The sequence below is a fragment of the Accipiter gentilis genome, chromosome 18 (genome assembly GCF_929443795.1).
Source record: "Accipiter gentilis chromosome 18, bAccGen1.1, whole genome shotgun sequence".
Taxonomy (NCBI): domain Eukaryota; kingdom Metazoa; phylum Chordata; class Aves; order Accipitriformes; family Accipitridae; genus Astur; species Astur gentilis.
In genome coordinates, this window is record NC_064897.1 from 20,464,817 (window position 1) to 20,486,365 (window position 21,549).

Consider the following 21,549-nt stretch of genomic DNA (forward strand, 5'->3'; position numbering starts at 1 on the left):
AAAATTTGTGCTGACCAAATACAAACTGTATTTGGATCGCTACTATAGAAATGCACTATCACAACTCCCAGCAGTACAACAGGCTCAGACTGAACAAGTAGTAGTTAAGGGAATTAAAGTCAGAACTTCCTATTTAAAAAGGTACCACAACCTCCTGTGGATAACAACCCATTTAAGTAGCTAAGCATTTCCAATACATCTAACACCTCAATATGCCAGTGACAGGGGCTAGGATACTAGTTAAAAGTATTCACTCCCAACCAGAAATAAATGCTGAACTGAAAGAATTGAAGTTTTTGGTAGTACTGACAATGCTCATAGAAAGCAGCATAAACAAGATCATCATTCTGTAGGGGGAAGAGCTGCAAAAACTATAAATAAGCATGCTCTGTACTGGGCTCAGAGAGATGAGATAATACAAAACCCCACCAGCTTTGAAGACAGGAAATTGTCACCTCTAACGTTTTTGTTCCCATGTTCACATCCCACTATTACAGTGGGAATTTCACCACTTTTCCATGTAATAGAATGAAACACCTTTTAAGTTGTGAAATTTTTTACTAACAATGCTAATAATTCTGTTTTTCTGACAATAAAACAAAGTTAAAGCAAAATATACGCTGCTGCCATGTTAACTGAGAATCCTGGACAGGGAATGGTTTTCACACACTATTTATTGCAGGCATCTCAAAAGCAACAGCCAAGGCAGTCATTCCTCCAACTCCTCCTGATGGCAAACGATAGGCATAGCACCCTAACAAGGTACTGGGATTAGAGTGTTGATGTCATCATAGAGTCATCATATGTCAAATGCCATTATAATGAAGACCTAAGCACATGACCAAACAGGGTTTGGTGAAAGACAACACCTGATTTGATCAAATGCTATGATCACTGGAGGGGGAGACGGAAATGCACAGACTCCTCCGGGTCTGTGACAGAGAAAATTCAAGCTGAGCACCAGTTGAGGACAAGGGCTCTAACTGACTTAGTTAAGGAAAAACAGAGAATGACACCTATAGAACAAAAGTGGGCTGTTAACAGTGAGAGGTGATTAGGCTGTCAGGCCCCACAAGACAAAACAGAGATTGTTAAGGCAGCCAAGGATATAAGGTTTGAAAATGGCTGAAGATGCAAAGGGTGACTTCCATTTATATATTCCTCAGCTCAAGAATATAGCTGCCTAGGTTACCTTTTCTCTTAAGAAAGAGCAAAAGAGAAAGAAATCCAAACGATGATGAACAGAGAGAAAGCACACAGGAAAACAAAACAAAACACACAGAGATACTCTACAGATATCAAATATTTTATTTATTTTTTAAAGAAACTACAGCAGTATACATGGATTACAGAATTATGAAGCTCTGTAAGAAAAAAGGAATGAAATAGCCTGGGTCCAAGCACTAACGACTTCACACCTTTTCTTTCATACCACCATCACTGAGAAAAATTACATTATCTGAAAAGAAATAAAGAAAATTTAATCTCCAGGACTGTTTTGCCCTGTTGCAAGCCAGCACACCCACAAAGACAACCTATTTGTGCTAAAATAAGCTGCAAAGACATGTATTTTAGAACAGAATAGTTCATAAAACAAAAAAGTGTCCAATACAGGTTCTTGCTCTATCTCCCCAGAAAGCTGATAATTGAAGGTGACCATATATACTATGAAACAAGGGTGCTAAACCTGATGAAAAGCTGCAGAACAAAGATACAAGAAACATTTTAAAATAATGGTTTAATTCTTTGACTACAGCTTATTTCCTTTCTATTTTGCCATTTTCAGTACACGCTACCACGTTGTCAGCCTATGGGACAACAGGAAGCTCATATTTCATCAAGTCTCAGTAATTTCTAAAGCATCTTAAGACTGGGGATATTGAACAAGAAGAAGAAACCATTAAGATAAATAATAATTAAAAAGATATTTGCTTCTCCTCTCCAGCTATTTATCAACAGTAACCAATAGCACTGCTAGCTGAAGTGTTCACATGAAAGTCTGATTACTATTGTTTTAAAGAGCCTGTACAACAGAAACATCCATAATTGTGGTTGGTTTTTTTTTTTCCTTCTCCTCTGGCCCAGTTTTTTAGATACACCCATGTAACAGAAATGTTTGCTCTACTACACAATTATTTTAGCCCTCCCTCAAAAGCCACACAATAGTGGCTCTACCCACAGCAATGATGTAGAATGCTCACACTATTTAAAGGCTCAAGGAAGAAGTTGAGTTTCCCAGTTCTCTTTTTCATTGTGTCTACCCAAGGGACAAGTCTACTCCCTTTCCATTCTGTGCTCTTCTTACCACTACTGGCTACCAGACTGAGGTCTTTCTAAATTCATCAAGTTATCACCACATAAAACATCTTTCACAAACAGAGGTCCTTCAAGTTGAAGCCTCCAGTCTTGAATAGGAAGAAAAAATTCCCTGCCAAACTGAGACAAAGCTACTAAACAAACTCTTAGAGAAAAAAATCTCCCTGACCTGCAACACTACATACCAGTGTTCTTAAAACACACAGTATCTACCTCCTGCACCAGCTGGTTCATGTGAGCAAACAATGCAACAGTTTGCAACTATATGCTCTCATTTTCTGTGTCTTCATAAGCAGTGCCAGAGGACATCTAGTGGTACACAGCCTATTCGTTCTCTCAAAATCCCCAAGTGTGGGTAGTGAAGATGAAGACAAACCACACTCTATTTCAAAGGTCCTCCACCCCCTCTCCTTTTTAAAGGAGCAAGGTAGGCCTTGGTATGTTGTTCCTTACCCGCTATAATTGTTGTTGCCTGCCGCCTCACGTTGTTTTTATCAGTATATTCACCATAGTCTATCTTCCCTTCAACATAGATTCGAGCACTGAAAAAAATAAAGAATTTGGTTCTGGTCCAAGAACTGTACTGCTGTTTTCTCCTCTATATATGATTTTGAATACACAGACTTTTGCATCTATTGTTTGTAGCAGGTCCGCTAATTTATTTTATGGCACTTCTATCTTGCTTTAGCTCATGGTCACCATAATTATTACATCAATTGATTATTAAGGCATTAAATCCTCAACCACATTTGTTATTCGCTTACCCCTTCTTCACATACTGATACGTAACATCCCTGAGGCCTGGTCTGAAGACAGAGATCCTGTGCCATGTCGTCTTCTGGCTGATATCACCTAAGTTACATAAAAATAACAAAGTTGAACGCCAAATCCTCTTTCTGATGTAAGCCTCAGAACAACAGGTTGGTGTTCTCAAATTATAAAGAGCGATTTGAAAATGGAAGTATACTAGCACTCAATCTCCCATTCCATACTAGAACTCAATGTTCCACTCAGCTGTGTCCAAATGAAAATATTGTGCAGAAGCACAGTTCAAACAAAGAGATCAGTTTTCCTGGAAGCCAGTGCTCACACTAGAATTTTTTTCCTCTCACACTCCACATTAAACAAAAGTTAGAGAAAGAGAGACATCTGTAGCTGCAGACTGCTGTAAGAATCAAGGAGAAAATGTATCATTCTAATTTTTTTTCTCCTCTTGGAATACAAGTAAGAGTAAGGAACCCGCTACACTCTGCTACAACCCCAACAGTGAAAAACTGCTGACTTAGCACTCTTTCCTCTCCTCTACAGGAAGGCTGACATGCAGATTTCTATTCAGTACATGCTGCAGGGGATCAATAAGAGACACACAAATGCACCAGCATCTCTACTGACCTCAGAGGAACTTCCCAGCACCCAAGAGATTTACACAGCAGCCTGAAGACGAAGCATGGTGCTACTGAATAGGCAAACATGACCTCGGAACATGGCAGAAGCACGTTGCTCACTGCAGACTTACCTCCCTGGGTTGTCTCGCTATCCCCTGTTCGCCACATCTCATTGGTTGCAAGAGAAAATATGGTAACAGGATTTCTTCCATCCACTTGCCTCATAATAGGGTCCTGTCCAACCCGACCAAGTAACTGCACACGATTCATGGCTGAAATGCGAGAGAATAAATACATACAGAGGTGAATCATGATGCTTCTAAATCATGGCAAGTCATAAGTTGGCAGCTTTTGTCAAGGGCCAGAACAATGACTTTCTGCACCTCCTAACCATTTTTCAAGCTCTTGTGACTTTTGGCTTATTCAGGCCCTGCAGATGGTTGACTGTGCCTGTACTATCATTATCACCACTAAAGCAGCTCATTTAGAAAGCTAAGTGTTCTTTATTCTTTCTGTTCCTTTGTCATCTTTCTCACAGACACATCCATATATCACTTGAGACTATTTTGCATTTACATATCTTGAATTCTACTTTTTCATTATGATAAAACCATAGCACTGCATTGTTTTGTCCTTAAAACAGTATCTTGAAAACAACAAAACTGCATTATTACATCCCATCCTCTGAATTAGAGGGTCACTAGTTTTTACACAGGTACCCTGACTAGGTGGACACAATTTATTCCTTCTCCTTGTTCAAGAACAGCTGGAGGAGGTCAGGGAAGCATCACTCTTGCACAATGAGCACATGAACTAAATGGTAAAGTTTGAAGCATACACCTGGAGCAAATCATGCTGGGGCAGCAGCACCCAAACAAGTCCCCCAGGCACATTGGACTCTGAGAAACAAGCACATGAGACGCCTAAAGACAGGTATTGGAAAACACGTACCCAATTCACTGCCATTGATAAAGCATAACTACCTGCCTTTTACAGGTTGTACTCCACATCAGGGCTTTTTTCTCCCCCCCCTTAAGGGCTGCTTAACTTGACAAAGACCAGACAGAAAGCTACTTAAGAGTCTGTTTGTTTGAAACAACACATTCTTAGTTACTGCATTCAGGAGCTACCACTCCTACCTGTTTCTCTCCTGGCATATTTCAGCCCTTCTAAAACTGAGCTACAAACCACAGAGTAACAACTAAGTTTCATCTCAGGAGCTACTTACATCTTTCCAGTACCAATGAGTTAACTGTATCGGACTCATGCCTTACAAACTGGCGAAGCTGGCGAAGCACCTGAAGGAACAGACAGATGTTAGTTTGCAAGATAAAAAGCATGAACAGTGTTCACATGCTTTTACATCTCGGTTTTCTGAACACTTACAGAGGTTTTGCAAGCACATTCTTTCCTGGTGACTCATGGGGGGAATGAGGGAAGAAATCTGTTCAGCTAAATGAAGCTAATGGGATTATTCGAAGAATATCTGGTTAAATTGGGGCGAAAAAGCTACCTAGGAAAAAGCACGGCCCGAAGGTGCATCACCAGCTGTTATTTTTGGGACATGCAGTAACTACTATTTTTCTGTAATACATAATAGGAGGGGTTTGAAGTGGAGGGATCATTTAGTTGGTTGGGCTTCAGTTGCTGGAGAAAAACACAGTTTTGATAGTTTCATCAACTTTCTGCTTCTCTTCGCAGATCAACAAGATGTGCCCAAAATGTACATCTACCCACTGCCATAAGCGGTATGATGCATTACTGACCCCTCACTCCCAAGCAAACAGCAAGTCAAGGCCACAAAAAACCTGCATGCTGCAGCTAAACAGAAGCAAGAAAAAGAAAAGGAACTGACTTGAGGCTGGGCAATATCATGTCGTAGAAGAGGGGAGGAGAAAAAAGCCCAGGAACACCTCCGTAAGAGGCACATGTGCAGGAACTGGAAGAAGAGATCATCTCTTATAACAAGCAGTTGCAAAACTTAAAGGGAAGGTGAGACCAACCGTCCTATGTTGAACAGAGGAGCTAAACCAGAGGAGATGCAAGTCGGAAAACAGAAGTTCTTTGGCGTGCCTCTACAGTTCACTGATGTACATGCAAGTCACCCGAGACTCGTTCCACACAAGCCAGATCTTTCAATACACCACGTTTCCAGCGCTGCGGTAACGGCGGCGGCAGCTACAGCCGGCTGGTGTAGGAAGAGCCGCTCGCAGGTAGCGCAGCCCGGGCTCTGCAAAGGCTCCTCCGGCCCCTGCAAGCCCACGCTGCGGAGGCGAGCGGCTCGGGGACCCTCCGTCAGCCCCGCACGCCGTAACGCCGCCGAAAACCGCCTTCTGTGAGCAGAAAGTCACTGCAAGCCCCGCGGCGGGCCGGGCCGGGGCACCGCGGGGACGCCAGGCCCCGTGAGGGGGAAGGCCCGAGCGCCGCTCCCTCAGGGGACCCTCAAACCGCCACACACACACCCCCCCTCCGCCCGGCCCTACCTGCCACGCCGGTCGCCGCCACATGCCGCCGCCGTGCCTGCGGAGGGAAAAGCAGGGCTGAAGCAGCGCCGAAGGGAGCCCCGTCCCGCCGCCAACACCCCCGAACCCGCGCCCTCGGTACCTCTCCCGCCTCAGCGCCCGCAGCCCCCCGGAACCGGAAAGGAACGGCCGGGGCCTGGTCAAAGAGGGTCCGGGCGGAAACGCCACCCCTCTTCCGCCGCCGGCCGTGCTGCGGGGGACCGTGAGGGGAGAGAGGAGAGGAGAGGTGGGGAGGAGAGGGCCGCGGCCCCTCGGCCCCGCTGGAACGGGCGGGAACGGCGCGGCCTTGAGGGGAGGCAAAAGGGCGGAGGGGGGGGGCTGCCCCGGCCACCCGTCCGCCCCCGGCTGACTGAGATCTCCCGGAGGAAGAAGGAAAAAGTCACGCCGTCGTCGGTAAAAAAAAGATTAAAATCTTTATTGCACGTTTCGCTTCTTAAAGGGTAGGATCTAACAGTTTAAAAAGCCAGCACTGTCCAACGCCTGAGAACAAGCTTCAGTAAAAATCCGAAAATAACCCGAGTTACCAACTCCACGCTCTCCCGCCTAACAGCGCTCCAGCTACCACAGCGAGACACGCAGCCAGCAAGGACTCAAAGTTACAGTAAGCAGGGGGACGAGATTTAACAAATATTAAATACATACACACTTTACATGGGCAACTCCAGAGAGCTGACAAGGCCTGAGAAGCCCCCCCGTATGATTTCCCTCACCCTTGCTGACAGGCCACAGCCTGCAGGCAGGCGGTTGCACCACGGGTAAGGCAGTGGAAGGGAACGGGGTACACAGACCCGCCTGCCAGCACACCGCAGTCATTCCCCCCACTTTAAGCAAGGAGTCCTTGCCGATCATTGACATAGAACAAGTCAGGCATCGAGGACTAGTCTGCAAGAGCTTAACCACATCAGTTACAGGATACCATGCTTGTCGCTGAAAGTTAAGGGAGGGGAAGTTTTCCTTCAACTTCCACAAGTAAGGCCCCCCCCCCCCCCCCTTAACTCAAAGTGTTTCCTTTTATTCTTTGTCCCCCCCTCAGTGAAATCCCACTCCAATTGCATCCCAAGTCCACTAGGACTGCTACATAACCAGTCTATCTCCTGATGTGTAGTTAAAACTGTCTACCATAGTCTCCACCTCCTCACTTTTAGGAGGACCCAGCTGTAGATGCTGTCTCCATGTACAGCCACTATCTCCCCTCTAAAGATACACAGGTGGCCAGAGCATTAAGACCACAAAAACATCATCAATAACAGGGCCCAACTAGACAAAGAGCAAAGCAAGGAAATGCCAACCTTTCCCTTGTATGGCAAAGCTATTCTGAGTCTATACCAAGACCAGTTACGCAAGAAATTAAACAGGTAAAAGACTGAGGACAATAATCTTAAATCCCATGAGCTGACACTTGTCACTAGACATTCTTCCATCAGCCAACATCTCACCATAACTAATGAGGGAACCAAAAACCGTGATGGGGAGAGCTAACATGGGGCATTGGCGTGTGCACGCCCTCTGCTTTCACAGGGCCATTCAGCAGCCAGAGCTTTTTGGACAACACAGAAGTTCAGTAACCCAAAGTAAAGCTAAATGAGCGACAGCTCTTCCCTCCCACCAAGCGCTTGCTGTTCTGCTTAGAAGATGTTTCAGACTCTTGCAACTTGGCACTTCCTAAGGGCTGGTTCTTCATGAGGGTCTGGGCAAGGCGGGCTGCTTTAAGTTCCCTGCAGGGGGGACATGGAAGGAAGAGGAGAGGAAAACCACATCATGCATGAATCCCCATCAGCTACAGAAGAACACTACGAACAATCTTACACAAGAGGGTTACTGCAGTACCCCAGCATTGCTGGAGAGTGGTGACTTTTCACCCCAGGGGGTGACAGCAGCTTCATAGCTTACTAGAGGTATCTCTAGACTTCAGAACGGATCAGCTTTGAAGGTTTACCAAAAAAAAGCTATGCATCACATCAGCAACACACTGGTACCAGTATGAAGAGTCCCTAGCTCAATTTTTCTCCCATTGTTTCAGATATTTGTGAAAGGTGGAACTTAGATCAGTGCCATCTTGTGCAGCACAAATACCTAATAAAGGCACATGCTTCTTTTTCATTGCCTTTTTTCCCCTGATGCATGCTGCTCTCCCAGCGCATATGCTCTCCTGTCTACATGGAAAACCTATTCCCCAGAAGACTATTGCACTAAGAGGGGTGGTGAGGCAGTTCCTAGATCCCAGCACCTCAAAACATTACTGCCAACAGCAGCAAGAGGGAGCAAGGGGGAAGAGGATGTCCGCCACCACCTGATATTTCTCTTCTTTCTGTGCTAGACCACTATCTCAGTGCAGTATCAATTCCTTATCTGCCTGCTAGCTGCATATTGTATCATTATTTTCCATCACCAGTGGTTGCAGTAAGCATGCAAGCTGACTACTCTAATTTAGCCAGCTCCTCAAAGCTGGAAGTGAACCACAGCTGCTTAGGCACTGCAAGTCCCAAGCTCCAGGCACAGGAGCTGACTGGGTATTTCTGCACGTTTTGTCTCCCAACAGTATCATCCTACATTTGAGCCTGGTCACCAGCACTTGTGGTGCCCATATCTTCTCCCCTTCATGCCAAAGCCACCCCTACCTTTCCAGCATGGCAGTCTTGCACTTCTCCACTTTTAGCTGCTTTTGGAGCTGCACAGCTTTTCCACATGAAGGACGGAGAACTGGATGCTTCGTAAGAGCTGTGGCAGAAGGTCTTTCCACTGGGTCAGGATGGACCATGAGCTAGAAGGCAAAGGAGTTCAAGGTTTAACACACTGTCAGATGCCAACTGGAAAAGCCTCTATCTTGTCAAGATTACTTCCTTACCTGGAGGAGTTCAAGAAAGCAATGAGGAAGCTTCTGGGGGATTGGTGGGATATTGCCTTTGCGGATATTGTGCCACATGGCCCCATTGTGAGGCAGCGGTGCCGCACCAGCAGCTAGAGCTACAGTGAGTGCCAGGGCAAAAATGTCTGCTTTCGGCAAACAGTAGTATTGCTGCAGAGAGAAGATAAACAGTTAGGGAATATCTTACTATACTGAAAAAAAAGGTGGGTTGGGATACCAGCTCAGAAAAAAAACAGCTGAACAAGTATATTTATGACACCGCCTTCACCATCCCCATTAGCGGTTTTCTCCTCTTTAGGGTAAAACCAGTGATAGGTAGTATTGGTAACTAATAGCACATTAGCTTTCACCCAGTCATGAGGAGCTTGCAGCCCACATTAGGATCATCGCAGCAAATCCAGAGGACAGCCTAACAAATGCCTCCAGCATTCGCCACAAGGCAATAAGCTAGCCATTGCCAACTCAAACTAAAAACTGCATGTGATATATTGACCCAACAGTTCCTAAATCCACTTGCAGCACAGAAAGATAGTCACTTAAATAACTGAGTTGATGAACATACCCAAGGTGGTTGTTACATACCAATTCCCTTTTTGTTCACTAGCCAGAGTGACAAAACTGCAGCCAGTTTAAGAGGTGTGTTGTGCCTCCCACCTCTCCACACTACCTGATCAGTGCTTGTTGTACCAGGAATTTGTCTGGGTGCATATATTCCTCAGTAATCACATCCAGCAGTTTAATCTCAGCTGGGTGTGTAAATGAAGTGTCTCCAAACAGATGAAGGTTTTGTCACCTCATCCCTCACAGGTGAAACAGTTGCAATAATCCAATGACAAAGTTACTTATGAAGTATATTAAATATTTAACATGACAAGACCCATACATATACTATTCTTAATGAAGTGTTAACTTTGCTGATTTCACAGCCAGACCAGACACAAGAAAGAGGACATAAGGCAAAGAATATGCCAGACTAATGATTTCACTGCAGCTGATCTCTCCCCACTTGCTCACCACCCTGTTCTCCCCACTGCCCCACCAGCAGCTGTACCTCTTGCAAAATCTCATTGGCCAAAAAACGTCTGTCTCCTTCCTCCACCTGGGGGTTTGTTATTGATGTCACATGGCCAAGGTCACCTGAGACAAAGAATGAGCAGTTAATGGAGCAAACTGATGTAAATCTCCCCCATCAATAAAAGCCTGCATTTTACAGGCACCAACACAGCAATCAGGAAATACTGATTAAGAGTGCAAGCTTGCTCCTACTCAGGAATCTGGGCTTGGAAACAAGCACATGAGTTTTCTAGGACTTGTCTCCTTAGAGGAGTTACTTCTGGTAAGTAGCAGAGGCATTCAGCACTATGCCATCAGTTTTGTATGCAAGTCTCTTCAGCCAGCAGGGCCGAGCAATATCAAGCAGTAATGAGCAGCCCTAATCTTAAGCTAGTAGTAAAGTGGGCTAAAACCTACCAATCTTATACACCGCACCAGAAGATAATTCATCTTCACTGTCACTCTCTTCCTGCCCAGCAGGGCACACAACTGCCAGCTTGTGACAGATGAAGATATTACCTGAAAGACAGTGAAGTTTAGCAATAGCGTGGTATCAGAAGCCAGACTCCAGCAGCCCAACAACTTTGTAGAAATCCCACCTGTCAAGCTAGCTAGGCTTTGCAGCCAGAGAAATCCTGCACATGCTTCCCCCCCTCCCCCTTAGTCTGCCTTCTGCCCAGCTCACATATTCAGCAATACACCTGATAGAAGACAGTTGTATCTTGTGCATTTAATATCCCAGTGTAATCAACTTTTCTGCCCCTCCCTCTGCTTCCCAAGCTAGAAGCACGATTTCAGCAGGAAAGAGGAGCCCCACTATAAGGAGATAACTATGTGTCTGGGCAGGGGAGCATTGCCCTGTAGGTGGCCATCTTCAGCTGCAGAGAGGAAAGCTCATTACTATTTTTTGCAGGAACTTAATCCCTCAGGGTAGGTACAATAAATATTCACTTCTCACTCCAGCTCTCATATTCAAAGGTCAAGTGTTGTGCAACAAAACAGCAGTAAATAAGGAAGTCCCCATCCACATTAGCAGCCCTACTTGCTCCACCAGTAGGAAAGTGATTCCCATGAGCCAGGATTATGAAGATCCTGAGACAAAAGTAAAATGCTGCCAACTATCAGAGAAGGCTCAGGTTTAGAGCAACAGCAGTGGCAAGACTGAAAAAAAAAAACCCCAAACCCAAGACATTCACCTTTTAGGGCAAGATCCTCTTTCCTTTGAAGCAATGTAATAGGTCCAGTCAGTAGGACCCATCATAGGTCCTACCTCTGGAGGGTCACTTGGAGGACCCTCCACAAAGGAAGAGAGCACTATACGTACTAGGTTTGATATCCAGGTGCACAAGGCCAGAGTTGTGGATGTATTTTAGCCCCATGGAGACTTGCAACAATATTTCTTTCAGCTCTGCTTCTGGGAAATACTGGCCAAGCTTTTCATTTTCCAACAGCATGTCTTGGAGACTCCCACCTAGGTGAAAACAGTCAGTCTGAGACCTGGCAAAGATTTTACGGAGCAGCACATTTGAAATAGCTTAGTAGAAATTATTGCACTGAACACTTGCAGGCTTGCTAGTGACAAACCCCAACCAAACCAGCTATATATGCCCTAGTGATCAGATCTGGACATCACCATTTGGCTTCAGCTTTCCATTGCCTTGGAGCACCCTGTCTCCTGCTTGCCAAAGACTGAGCAACTGCAGTTCTACACAGCACCAGAAGGGCTGACCTGGTGGCAATGCTGCTGCTGCTGCAACTGAACAGTACAATAATTAATTACTTTTGCCATGCTTACAGGCAGGAAGCAGGTATATGAATGTTGGACCCAGGAAATAAAGCTCCCACTAGCAGATTTCTGATCAAAGAATGTAACATTTGACACAGAATCAGAGTTTTGTGGGTCTCCATTAAGGCACTTCAGCTATTTCAGGACTAGCAAATACCATGGCCTCTCTCCCCATCAGCCTGTTTTTCACCAATTCTACTTTAGTCTCAGATGTTCATCCACTAGAACACAAGAAATGCGTCAATGCTGCAGCAATGATCACCACATCTCACAGTTACCTCCGCCAGATTTGAAGTCATTACTCCAAACAGCTATCACCGGTCATCATTGAGGCCCAAGACTTCAGTAACAATTTAAAGACGAGAGCTACATATTTGCCTTCAGCAACTCTGGTAGCCACAGGTGTCTTTTCCAACGTCTCCCAAACAGTGGTGTGGCCAAGGGCAAACTCAAGTAAGAGTGTACTACCCTGCCTGCAGCACCCCATTTACAGTTTAGCTCATTATTTAGCTCTGTTCCTCTGCAGCTGTTGAGCCCTTTCTTCTAGCCAAGATGCAAAGTGCCTTCACCTCAACCAGGTAACCACTCCCCAAATCATTACTCCCCTTCATTAAGAAGGGTTTGTTTCCAAGATACATGGCACTCAAGTTAGCTGCTCTTGAGTCACTCATATTGGGTTTTACCTGGGCAGTCCCAGACACAGCTCTAAGCATCAGTGTGGGCAATACTTTTCCAGGCCAGCCAAAGCAGAGGAACAGTTTGAAAATTCCACAAATTAGAGGGTATTGACTACTGGTAATACATTGGCACCATTCAGAGCTTTGTCTAAATATTATAAGCCCTTAATAGATTATCCATGGAACTGTAGCCCCAGTGAAGTTTGCTTCGTTGTAAGCCAAAATGTCCCATATTTCAATACGAAAGAAGGTACCTGCACCCATCACAAGGTCTCAGCCTTTAACAACATCACAGCTCTTACCATTGCAGTATTCATTCTGGATAATCATGTGGTCGTCCTCTGCCCACGCCGAGTAGTAGCGCACAACATGGGGGTGGTGTCCGAGGACAGCATGAGCATAAACCTCGCGCAGTGCCAGCTGCCTAGAGAAGCACACACAGAAAAAGCAGTGGTGACATGGTGCCAGGGTCCTGCCTGGAACCACAAGAGGAGCCCTGGTTTGCACCGTCTTGAGAAAGGGAAAGCAGAGGCATTTAGGCCTTTCTTTTGGGTTTTGGCAGACAGACTGACTCTCACAGCTGCTGAAGCAAAACCTGCCCTTGCTCAAATGTGCTGAGCAGCTGTCAAAAAAAAAAATAAATCACTAAGTCAGTCTTTTGTTAAAGAGGCAAAGGCAGCTTCAAAGGCTTTGCTTTAGCATGCAGGACAACACTAGCTGGTCAATACAGGTATGAACAGTGCTGGCCATACAGCAGAGCAGGGACACACCACAAATGAACTATTAGACTGTTATTATTTTAAAGAGACTGGTTGCATGGACCCAAGGAGTTCAGGTAAGCTGTCATCTCACTTTGCAATGCATGTGGCTTCTTCCCTTTCTCAGATGTTTGTATCCGATAGTCCTGAAGTGGTAATTTCCCCCACTCTCCCAGCTGTTACTTGGGAATGCAGCAGCAGCCAGTTTTTGCTCATGCCACCCCTCAGACACCTTTATATCCACACTCCCTCCTTCCCCATCACACCTCCCAAGAACATGCCCATCATTTCAACTGGCAGTTTCTAGCTAGCACACTCACTCATCCGAGGATCCTGCCAGAGGCCTTTTGGAACGTTTGATGGCATAAACACATCCATCAAGGCGTTTGATGCACTTGTAGACAGAGCCAAATTCCCCCACACCAATTTTTTCTAGTTCCAGGAACTCCTTCTTGTAGCGGGAAACCATATTGCTCTCTTTCAGAGGATATCTCTACAGGGTCACAAAAACAGCAAAGTCAAGTATGAGTTGAAAGCCTTGGATAATAACATCCATCATGTTTTTAGAGCTGTGTAGCACTTGCTCTCAGAGCACCCATGTTTTTCCCTCTCCCATTCTGGATGTTCATCCAGACATGCATGCAGGTGCACTGCCAGTTCTTGAAATGCTACCTTCCCTTAGGTGTGTTGCATTTTTTCTGACCATCTAACAAAAGGCCATTTTGGCCTGGTTTGGCCAAGGGGTTTTTTTGTTTTAAATCATGACTTCCTAGCCATAAAAATTGCAGCTAAGGAGAACTATAGTCTAGTTGGCTGCTTGTGCCTAAGCCTCCTTGGATTACTACCATCACATCTCTTCTTTCAGTAGCCCTGCCCAGTTCCTAGACCGATGGCTGATGGAGTCAGTCAGGGATGAACAGCAACAGCAACAAAACACTTGTCTTTGGCCCAGCTACTGCAGACTCAAGACAACCTTCCTTGGTAGGTAGAAGCCCAGTACCTCTGAATTAGCCAGACTTGTATACCGAACTCTTGTTTAAATAAGAGCTATTGCCTATTTTGAGCTCAGGAGAGAAGCTTGGTGTGTGGGCTTAATGTGGTCCCAGCTGTGCAAGAGCTGCTTTACTCTGACAGCTAAGGTTGCCTGCAGCAAGGACATTCTGCATCAGTTCAGCTGGTGCTTCAAACCTGGTGAGAGCCTGTTGAGTAACAGCAGATTAGCAGGTCTCAGTGTATCTGTTTGTACTGCCAGTAATTTCTCACCAGGAGCCACTTTTTCACAATGGGCTGAAAGCCTGCAGAACAGCTAGAACAGCATTATTGCTACAGTAATGGTCACTAGGGAAATAGGAGCTGCTGGTACTGCTTGTAGAGTGATGCCTACTGGCAGGGGAGTTAAGTAAAGAAGAGATAAGCATTGGAGCATGAAGTGAACAAGAGAGTTGACTACGTGATTTTTCTTCATCCTCCTGCATCCCTTACAGGGACAGTGGCTCATGTTGCACAGTGGTTTCCACAGAAACCTCTGCTGTGATCGCTATAGTATATAGTGTATGACCTTAAAGGGTGGGGGTAAGTCACAGCCAGTAAGATGTGGCCTATATGAAACAGCAGCCCTTCACAACAGATGGTATTTCATAAGGCAGCTCTATTTTACAGTACCTTAAAAAGCTCAGGGAATAAAGATACCTCCTAGTACACAATTTTATATCTATATCACATAATCTAATCAGCACTCGAGCAAAATAATATTTCAGTAAGTCACAAGTTATTTAACACTTTCTTCTAAGGAAAACAATAATTGTTTTCAATTATTATTTCAACAGCCCCGGATGTTACTTTTTAGCAGATTTACTCTGCAGCTGTAGTTTTTCCATGGAGACCATTTTTCTGCAATACCAGTCTCCTCGGCTAGAGGGTACCATTACTCTTCCAGTAAGCCTAATTATGTCACTACTACAATGAGCGATTCTACCTACTTGCACAAGACAAGATACTTCCTTCCAGGGGCTGCTCAGGAAAATTGAGATTTTTACCTCATCTGAATGCAGATATTTAATTCACGCTTGGCTTGCTTTCCAGAAGCCAGCTGGAGGAGTAGCTTCCCCCCAGATAAAACCAGAAAGAAGGCAGGCAGCTGCCAGACATGGGTTCCCACACCAGCTGCCCAGTTCTGCCAGTGCAGCTGGGGGGGACATGAGACCTCGCACCCTGCCCCATGCAGCCAGGCCAACACACCCCAAAGCACAGACATTGGCAACAGCAAGAGAACTTGGTTTTGAGTTTAGGACAGCGTTTGCTGTCCTGCAGCTACGTAAGCTGTGGTGGGACCTTCCCTTGGACCCCAAGACACACAGACACCCCCCAGCTGGACATTTTCCTACTGAAGGAGAGTACAAAGTTTGCTGCCTTGCTTCAGAAGTTTGCCATTGTGACTACTGCAACTGAAACTCTGCCCTCAGTATTTATCATCATCAGAGCCGTTCAGCTCAGTCTTGAGTGTTTTTGCAGTGCAGGTCTCCAGATATATATGTTATTTGCAATATAGAAGCCATGTTCCATTCACATCCAAAGATGCTCAGTACACTGATTCATGGGAACAGCAATACACCTGCTTTTTCAAACCACAAAGGTACAGTCACTATTTACACCAACTCAATAATATAGCAATACAGTTCCCCCTGAGGAACCCAAATTATACTACATTTCCTAAAAAGACCTCCTGAGCAAAATCAGTGAGTTTTAGGATTACTTGTCAAAGTTTCAGATCTGCTTTAGTACAAGTTTCCTTTACAGATAGGAATAATTTCCAAGTTTTTCCTTAAACAAATGTTAACATAAAACATTCAGCTTGGAATTATTTTGTCATAGGTATTCATCTTCTGTCATGATGCCATGATCTACACTCCAACAGCAGAATAAATTTCATCAAGCACCAAATCTTTACAAGCATCTTATCTCCTCTGGGGGGTGTGTGGAATACACAGACACTCACCTTTATAGGTATCTCCTGTTTTATCCAGTTTCTTGGGTCAGAATCACTCCTATAACAGAAGTTTAGGAAAGTCTGGATGTATCATTTCAGTACAGCAATCCAACTGAGACTTGAAATGAAAACATTTTTCAAAAGAATCTCAAACCCTGCTTCATAGCTTAATTAAAGACATATTTTGTAGAGTGTTAATTACACAACAAGTTTCTAGTTAAGGCCTTAAAGACTGTAGCTCCAGGCTAGGAAGTCTTTGTTTCCATTTGGAAAGCCTCCACATACCAACTTCAGTACTGTCCACAGGACAGAGTAGCATCATTCAGGGGCATCATTCTCCTGGCCATCTTATTAGTAGTGAAGCTACATGGGACATGACCTTCTACAACAAGCTCCTAGTGAAGGACAGAACTGCCCCACTGTGCTTTCAAGGGAGATACCCAGCTGAGCATCTGTTACCGTTGGGGCTGTGAAAGAAGTTGAACATCACTGTAGTGCACAGGTATTTGACTAAGTTTGTGTCTTGGTTAACCCAGACCAGATCCGGAACTTTTGCAGGTCAGCAGTAGCCTGCACCCATCTTAAAATCTGTATTATATGCAAAGATGCACGTCATTTCCTCCAAGTCGTGGGTATGTGCATAACTGAATCAAGCTCCACTCTACCCATGGTTGAGAAAGAAAGAGGTACAGTTTTCTCCTACAGCCGTAGCATTAAGGTTAGCTGTTGACCCTCCACTTACATTTCTGAACAAAGGAAATGATTGATTTTATTTATATTTCTATTAAATTCATATGTCTGCTAATGTTTGCTCTGTACCAATGAATACTACAAAAGTGAATGATTCATTGTTAGCAAATAAGTCCAGGTACTAAATGTCTCCATCATTACTTATCTCCTTCAAACAGTCTCCTTCCAGCCTGTTATTTAAAAGTAGTTCACTTACAGCTCTTCTCTGGTCTTCCGCTTGCCACTAGGAAGAAAGAGCATTTGTCGATATGACTCTGGTGTAAAGGGATTAATGTTGACATGAGAAGATTGGGCAGAGTCATCCGAGTCATCACCAGGAGTAAATCTCGGATGTCGGAAGCCTTTGGGTGGGACCTTTGTCCCAGACAAAGGAAAAGCTGTCTTCGATAACAGGCTCTGTATTGAGAGAAAAAAAAGTAGCAAATAAGCCAGCAAAATGTTTTTGTTGCTGCTATGTCAGAATAAAGTCTCTGCTCTCCTGCAAATCAAGGACAACTCAGCTCCCTTCCCCAGGACAGCTGAATCATTAAAACCCTGCATCCCTAATTTAGTCCTGAGAGTTTTCTTCTCCTTCCACAAAATACTAGGTTCTTCACTAAGCCCTTTCAGACTCTATTCCCTGCTCGCTTAGGTGAGGCCTGTGGAGCCATTTTGGCAAGCACAGTCCTCAAAAGGAGTCAGCTGCTCATCTTTTCCACCTAGAGAGACACAGAAATTGCATCATATGTTGCATGAACATAGAAGACTCAGTTCCGTCAAGCGTGGACCGTTGCATCAGTTGGTCAGGGCAGGGTTGTCAGAACATGAGATAGAACATCACCCAAGTTTTCTTTTGGTTCCCCACCAATAAGCAGCATTAGTAAAGGGGAAGTTGGTAGAAATTTTCTTATATGACTACTGGCAAAGTGACCAGAAAACAGTTCCCCTCAAGAAGAAAAAACAGAGTTTCAGAAATTTAAGTTCAGAAGGAACCTCTGGACTTTCTATAGTTCAGCTTCCCACAGAAGACAGGCCATTGGGTTTCACCTACTACTCCAAAACCTTAAGCTGAATAAAGCATAACTTCAGAGAAGCACTCAGTCTTGATCTGAAGACAGAAATATCTATTTACTTTCTGTGATTTAACCCTTTCATTAACCATCAGCTTTTTGAAATACAAGTTTGGTTTTGACTTGTTTCAGCTTCAAGAGAGTGGTGTAAGGTCTAAAGGGGTTTTTAACATACCTCTCTCTTCTAGTTAAAAGCCCTTCAAGAACCCAGAACTCTCCCTGTCATGAAGATCAAAATATTTCTATATCTTTTTGATCCAACAGTACACTCTCAAGAGTAAGACAAGATGTGGCTCCAGGATCATATCTAGAGTTCCTCCCTTCGCACTGAAAGCTTTTGAAGATAAAAACCCTAGAGCTGCATGCAGTATCCTGCATCCACCTAACTAATGCTGCACTCATGGATATAGCTACTTCTGGGACATCCCTATTTCTATATCGTACTTTGAAGTTCAGCTACTGGTTTACTATGACCCTGAAAGTGCTTTTTGATCACTTTCTCAGGCTCTGGTCTGCATCTCCTTATTCTTGGATGGAAAAAGTTCTGCATATGGATGTATTAAAAGCAGTATATGTCCAAGCCCAATTTACCCAGCAGCCTAGAAGCTCTGTAGAATTGTGGCTATGTTCTAATCTAGCCACAACTCACAAAAGGGATCTAAAATACAACTGCAGCCTGCTGTTGTATCCATGCAACTCCCATCTGCTCTGCTAGGGCTCTATTTCATAATCACGCAGAATTGTCTCCTGTAACATCATCTGAAATTAGCTGCTGCTATACAGTGTAAGGCAGCTATCATAACTAGCTCTAGCAATCTGTTCCAGGACTGGGTAAGTCTACGAAATGCAATCATCTGCCTCCTCTGCCATGCATCCTAACTGGGGCTCCAGTGCTCATCTGTCTGCAGTTAGATGTGGCTCTGCTCTCTTACCTTTTCTCTCACCTTCAAGTGTTCCACGATCAGTGCTCACAGCCTCATTTATAAGCAGATTTAGGCCCTTTAGAGCCCGCCTTTTGTGGCATGCTTGGAAACCAAGACCTTTCTCCCAGATGACAGCAAGGGAAAAGAAAAGTTGATCTAGTGCAATTGCTGCTCATGGGCTACAAGGTGACAAAGCACAGGCAGCGTGTCTTAAAGCATCCAGCCAACATGTTATCTACACAAGAGCACACACTGAAAGCACCCTGCACTAGCAGTAGCCCATCAGGTCTGGAAGAGATTCTAGACCTCTCACATATTTTCAGGTGAGATTCAGGGAGATTTCTTATAAAGGGTCATTACAGAAAATTCTTGGAGTGATGCCATTTAGAGCCGCTATCCCCTGGGGAGCAACAGGCCATTCCTCAGTAAATATGGCCACAAAGTTTGTTATAAGTGGCCATAGGATCATCTTTCTCTCCTCATAATCAGGTTTCTGGAGAGGGACAGAAGTCAAACCCTGGCTCAGAAGTACTAAAAGGACTGACCTTCTTCTTCCACTTAAGCAAAGGAGAAGTCTATCAGTAGAGCAGGAATATTGAGAGAGGGCTGAAAGAGCTATATTTCATTGCAAGTCTTGAATGCTAGAAGCCAGTACACACAACAGAAGTTACCTAGGAACAGAGAAACTGGCACCAAGTCTCCACTTGCGCTTACAGAAGACAAAAAGCAGCTGTATTATATTCTATACAAGAAGCATCACAGAAGATAGGGACTGGGATCATTCTCCCAAGAAACTAACTCAGTAGGTAAGTTACATTTTAGGACAGTGACATAGAGGAATACAGGCTAACCTTCCTCCACAAGCACACATTTATTTGTGACCCCTTCCACAGAGGATTGCTACCCTGAGAATAAAGTCCTGCTTTCTCCAAATTCACTGAACAGCACAAAAAGAATCAGCGTCACCAGACAACAAGCTGATTGGAGGCCATCCAGACTTGCCAGACAAAGCATACCCCAGCCACATTTCCACCTTTCTCTTTCAAGAGAAAACCCACTTGCATTCAAAAATGTGCTGAGCAGAGCAGTCAGGGCAGCTGCCTGTCTCCAAGGTCCCCCTGGAATAGCAAGCTCCTTGGAGAGATGCATTTATCCCTCTGGGAGCACCATGCAGACTTCCTACAGAGATGCTACAGATGTCCACTCCCTGAAGCAGAGTGCGAGTGGCACGTGGGCAGCCAAGGCACATAGTTGCTTGGGCTTTTTTTAAGTCAGACTGACCCAATGCCAAGTAATTCATTTTAACAACAGCTTGGAAAGAGTCAAGACACTTCCTCCCACACACAGGTTTCTATTCACACCCACAGGATAACCCTTCTGTAAGCTAAGGAGCTGGTGGTCCAGGTTTCCAAGGGAAGAGTAGAAGGCTAGCAACAGTAACATTGAAAAAATGCTTTCCACAGGGCTAGCAACAGATCCCCCCACTACCCATGCATTGATGCCCCAGGGATGCTGCAGACCTTGCCTGTTCAGACACAGAGTTGATACACGCCATTACCTTGGGAGTGTGCGGGGTGTCACACAGCTGCAGCTTTTTCCAGGAGATGTGCAGTGGTGTCTCGGCATTGCCCTGGCTCTTGCTCATGGCCGGGGAAGGCTTCAGGGTAGGACTCATCAAGGCTGTTGTCCTGCTCAGGAAAATCTCACTGAACTCTCTCTGAGGGGTTGCTGACAGAGGACTGCTCCCTTGACACTTCTGGAACTCATAGTTCCTGGGGGGGCTGGAGCTCAGGATGTCCTCCTCACTTACACTTCTGTCTTCACTCTCTTCACCACAACTGGAAAAATCCAGTCGCTGAACAAATTCATTGCTGTCGTCCCAGTCATCCATTTCACCATATGAAACAGAAGAGGTATAGCTGATATTGGCCTGCTTTGTTAGGGGAAGATGGGCAGAGGGAGAGGAAGATAGCATTATTTACACAAGCACATTAACCCTCCTCTTCCTTGCCTTATGAAGAGCATTAGTTCTACTCACCACATGTACTCCCCCACCCCGATCCCACATACAGAGAAACCTTGATCACTCACAGATGTCATTTGACAGCATTGGTTAAGGAAGAGTGCCCCAGAATTAGCAAACAGAGATCTATTCAGTTAGTGTTCATGTAACAACGAGAGTCTGCTTTTCACCTTGTTGGTGCAAGTCAGATAGATACAATTCAGAAGTCACTGCCTTTCCCAGTAAGCCTCCAAGGTAACTTCCCCACTCACCAGTACTTCATCCACTCCTGCCATCACACGTAGAAACAGAGCAATCAAATCCTAAAGAGCAACACCCACCAGCCCTCCCCTCATCCTTTTCTACCTCAAATTCCTCAACCAGAGAAAAAGAACCCATGCTACATACAGCCATAAAAGCAGAGGATGCCCCAAGCAGTTACCAGATAGCCTACAGACAGCCCTTCTGCTCTGGCA

At 44.9% G+C, this 21,549-nt stretch overlaps 1 protein-coding gene across 3 annotated transcripts in view; it reads right to left on the reverse strand.

Annotated features, from left to right (window-relative positions):
• Window positions 1–1,290: 1,290 nt before the first annotated feature.
• The window catches only part of LOC126047646 (single-stranded DNA-binding protein, mitochondrial-like), a 30,104-nt gene continuing 9,845 nt past the window's right edge, over window positions 1,291–21,549 (reverse strand). Inside the window, exons 2-17 of one of the 3 annotated variants that reach the window (XM_049821549.1) lie at window positions 20,630–21,001; window positions 17,296–17,495; window positions 16,359–16,407; window positions 13,684–13,856; window positions 12,908–13,029; window positions 11,467–11,613; window positions 10,560–10,661; window positions 10,141–10,226; window positions 9,069–9,239; window positions 8,842–8,984; window positions 6,185–6,221; window positions 4,930–4,999; window positions 3,833–3,973; window positions 3,081–3,168; window positions 2,770–2,858; window positions 1,291–1,459 (exon numbers count right to left, since the gene is read on the reverse strand). In XM_049821549.1, coding sequence (XP_049677506.1) covers window positions 1,413–1,459; window positions 2,770–2,858; window positions 3,081–3,168; window positions 3,833–3,973; window positions 4,930–4,999; window positions 6,185–6,221; window positions 8,842–8,984; window positions 9,069–9,239; window positions 10,141–10,226; window positions 10,560–10,661; window positions 11,467–11,613; window positions 12,908–13,029; window positions 13,684–13,856; window positions 16,359–16,407; window positions 17,296–17,495; window positions 20,630–20,962 — 1,998 coding nt within the window. In that variant the 5' untranslated portion in view covers window positions 20,963–21,001 and the 3' untranslated portion in view covers window positions 1,291–1,412. Of the gene's footprint in view, window positions 1,460–2,769; window positions 2,859–3,080; window positions 3,169–3,832; window positions 3,974–4,929; window positions 5,000–5,556; window positions 6,108–6,184; window positions 6,222–6,305; window positions 6,331–8,841; window positions 8,985–9,068; window positions 9,240–10,140; window positions 10,227–10,559; window positions 10,662–11,466; window positions 11,614–12,907; window positions 13,030–13,683; window positions 13,857–16,358; window positions 16,408–17,295; window positions 17,496–20,629; window positions 21,002–21,549 lie in introns of those variants that run through there. The other 2 variants (XM_049821551.1, XM_049821550.1) reach the window with 2 other exon arrangements.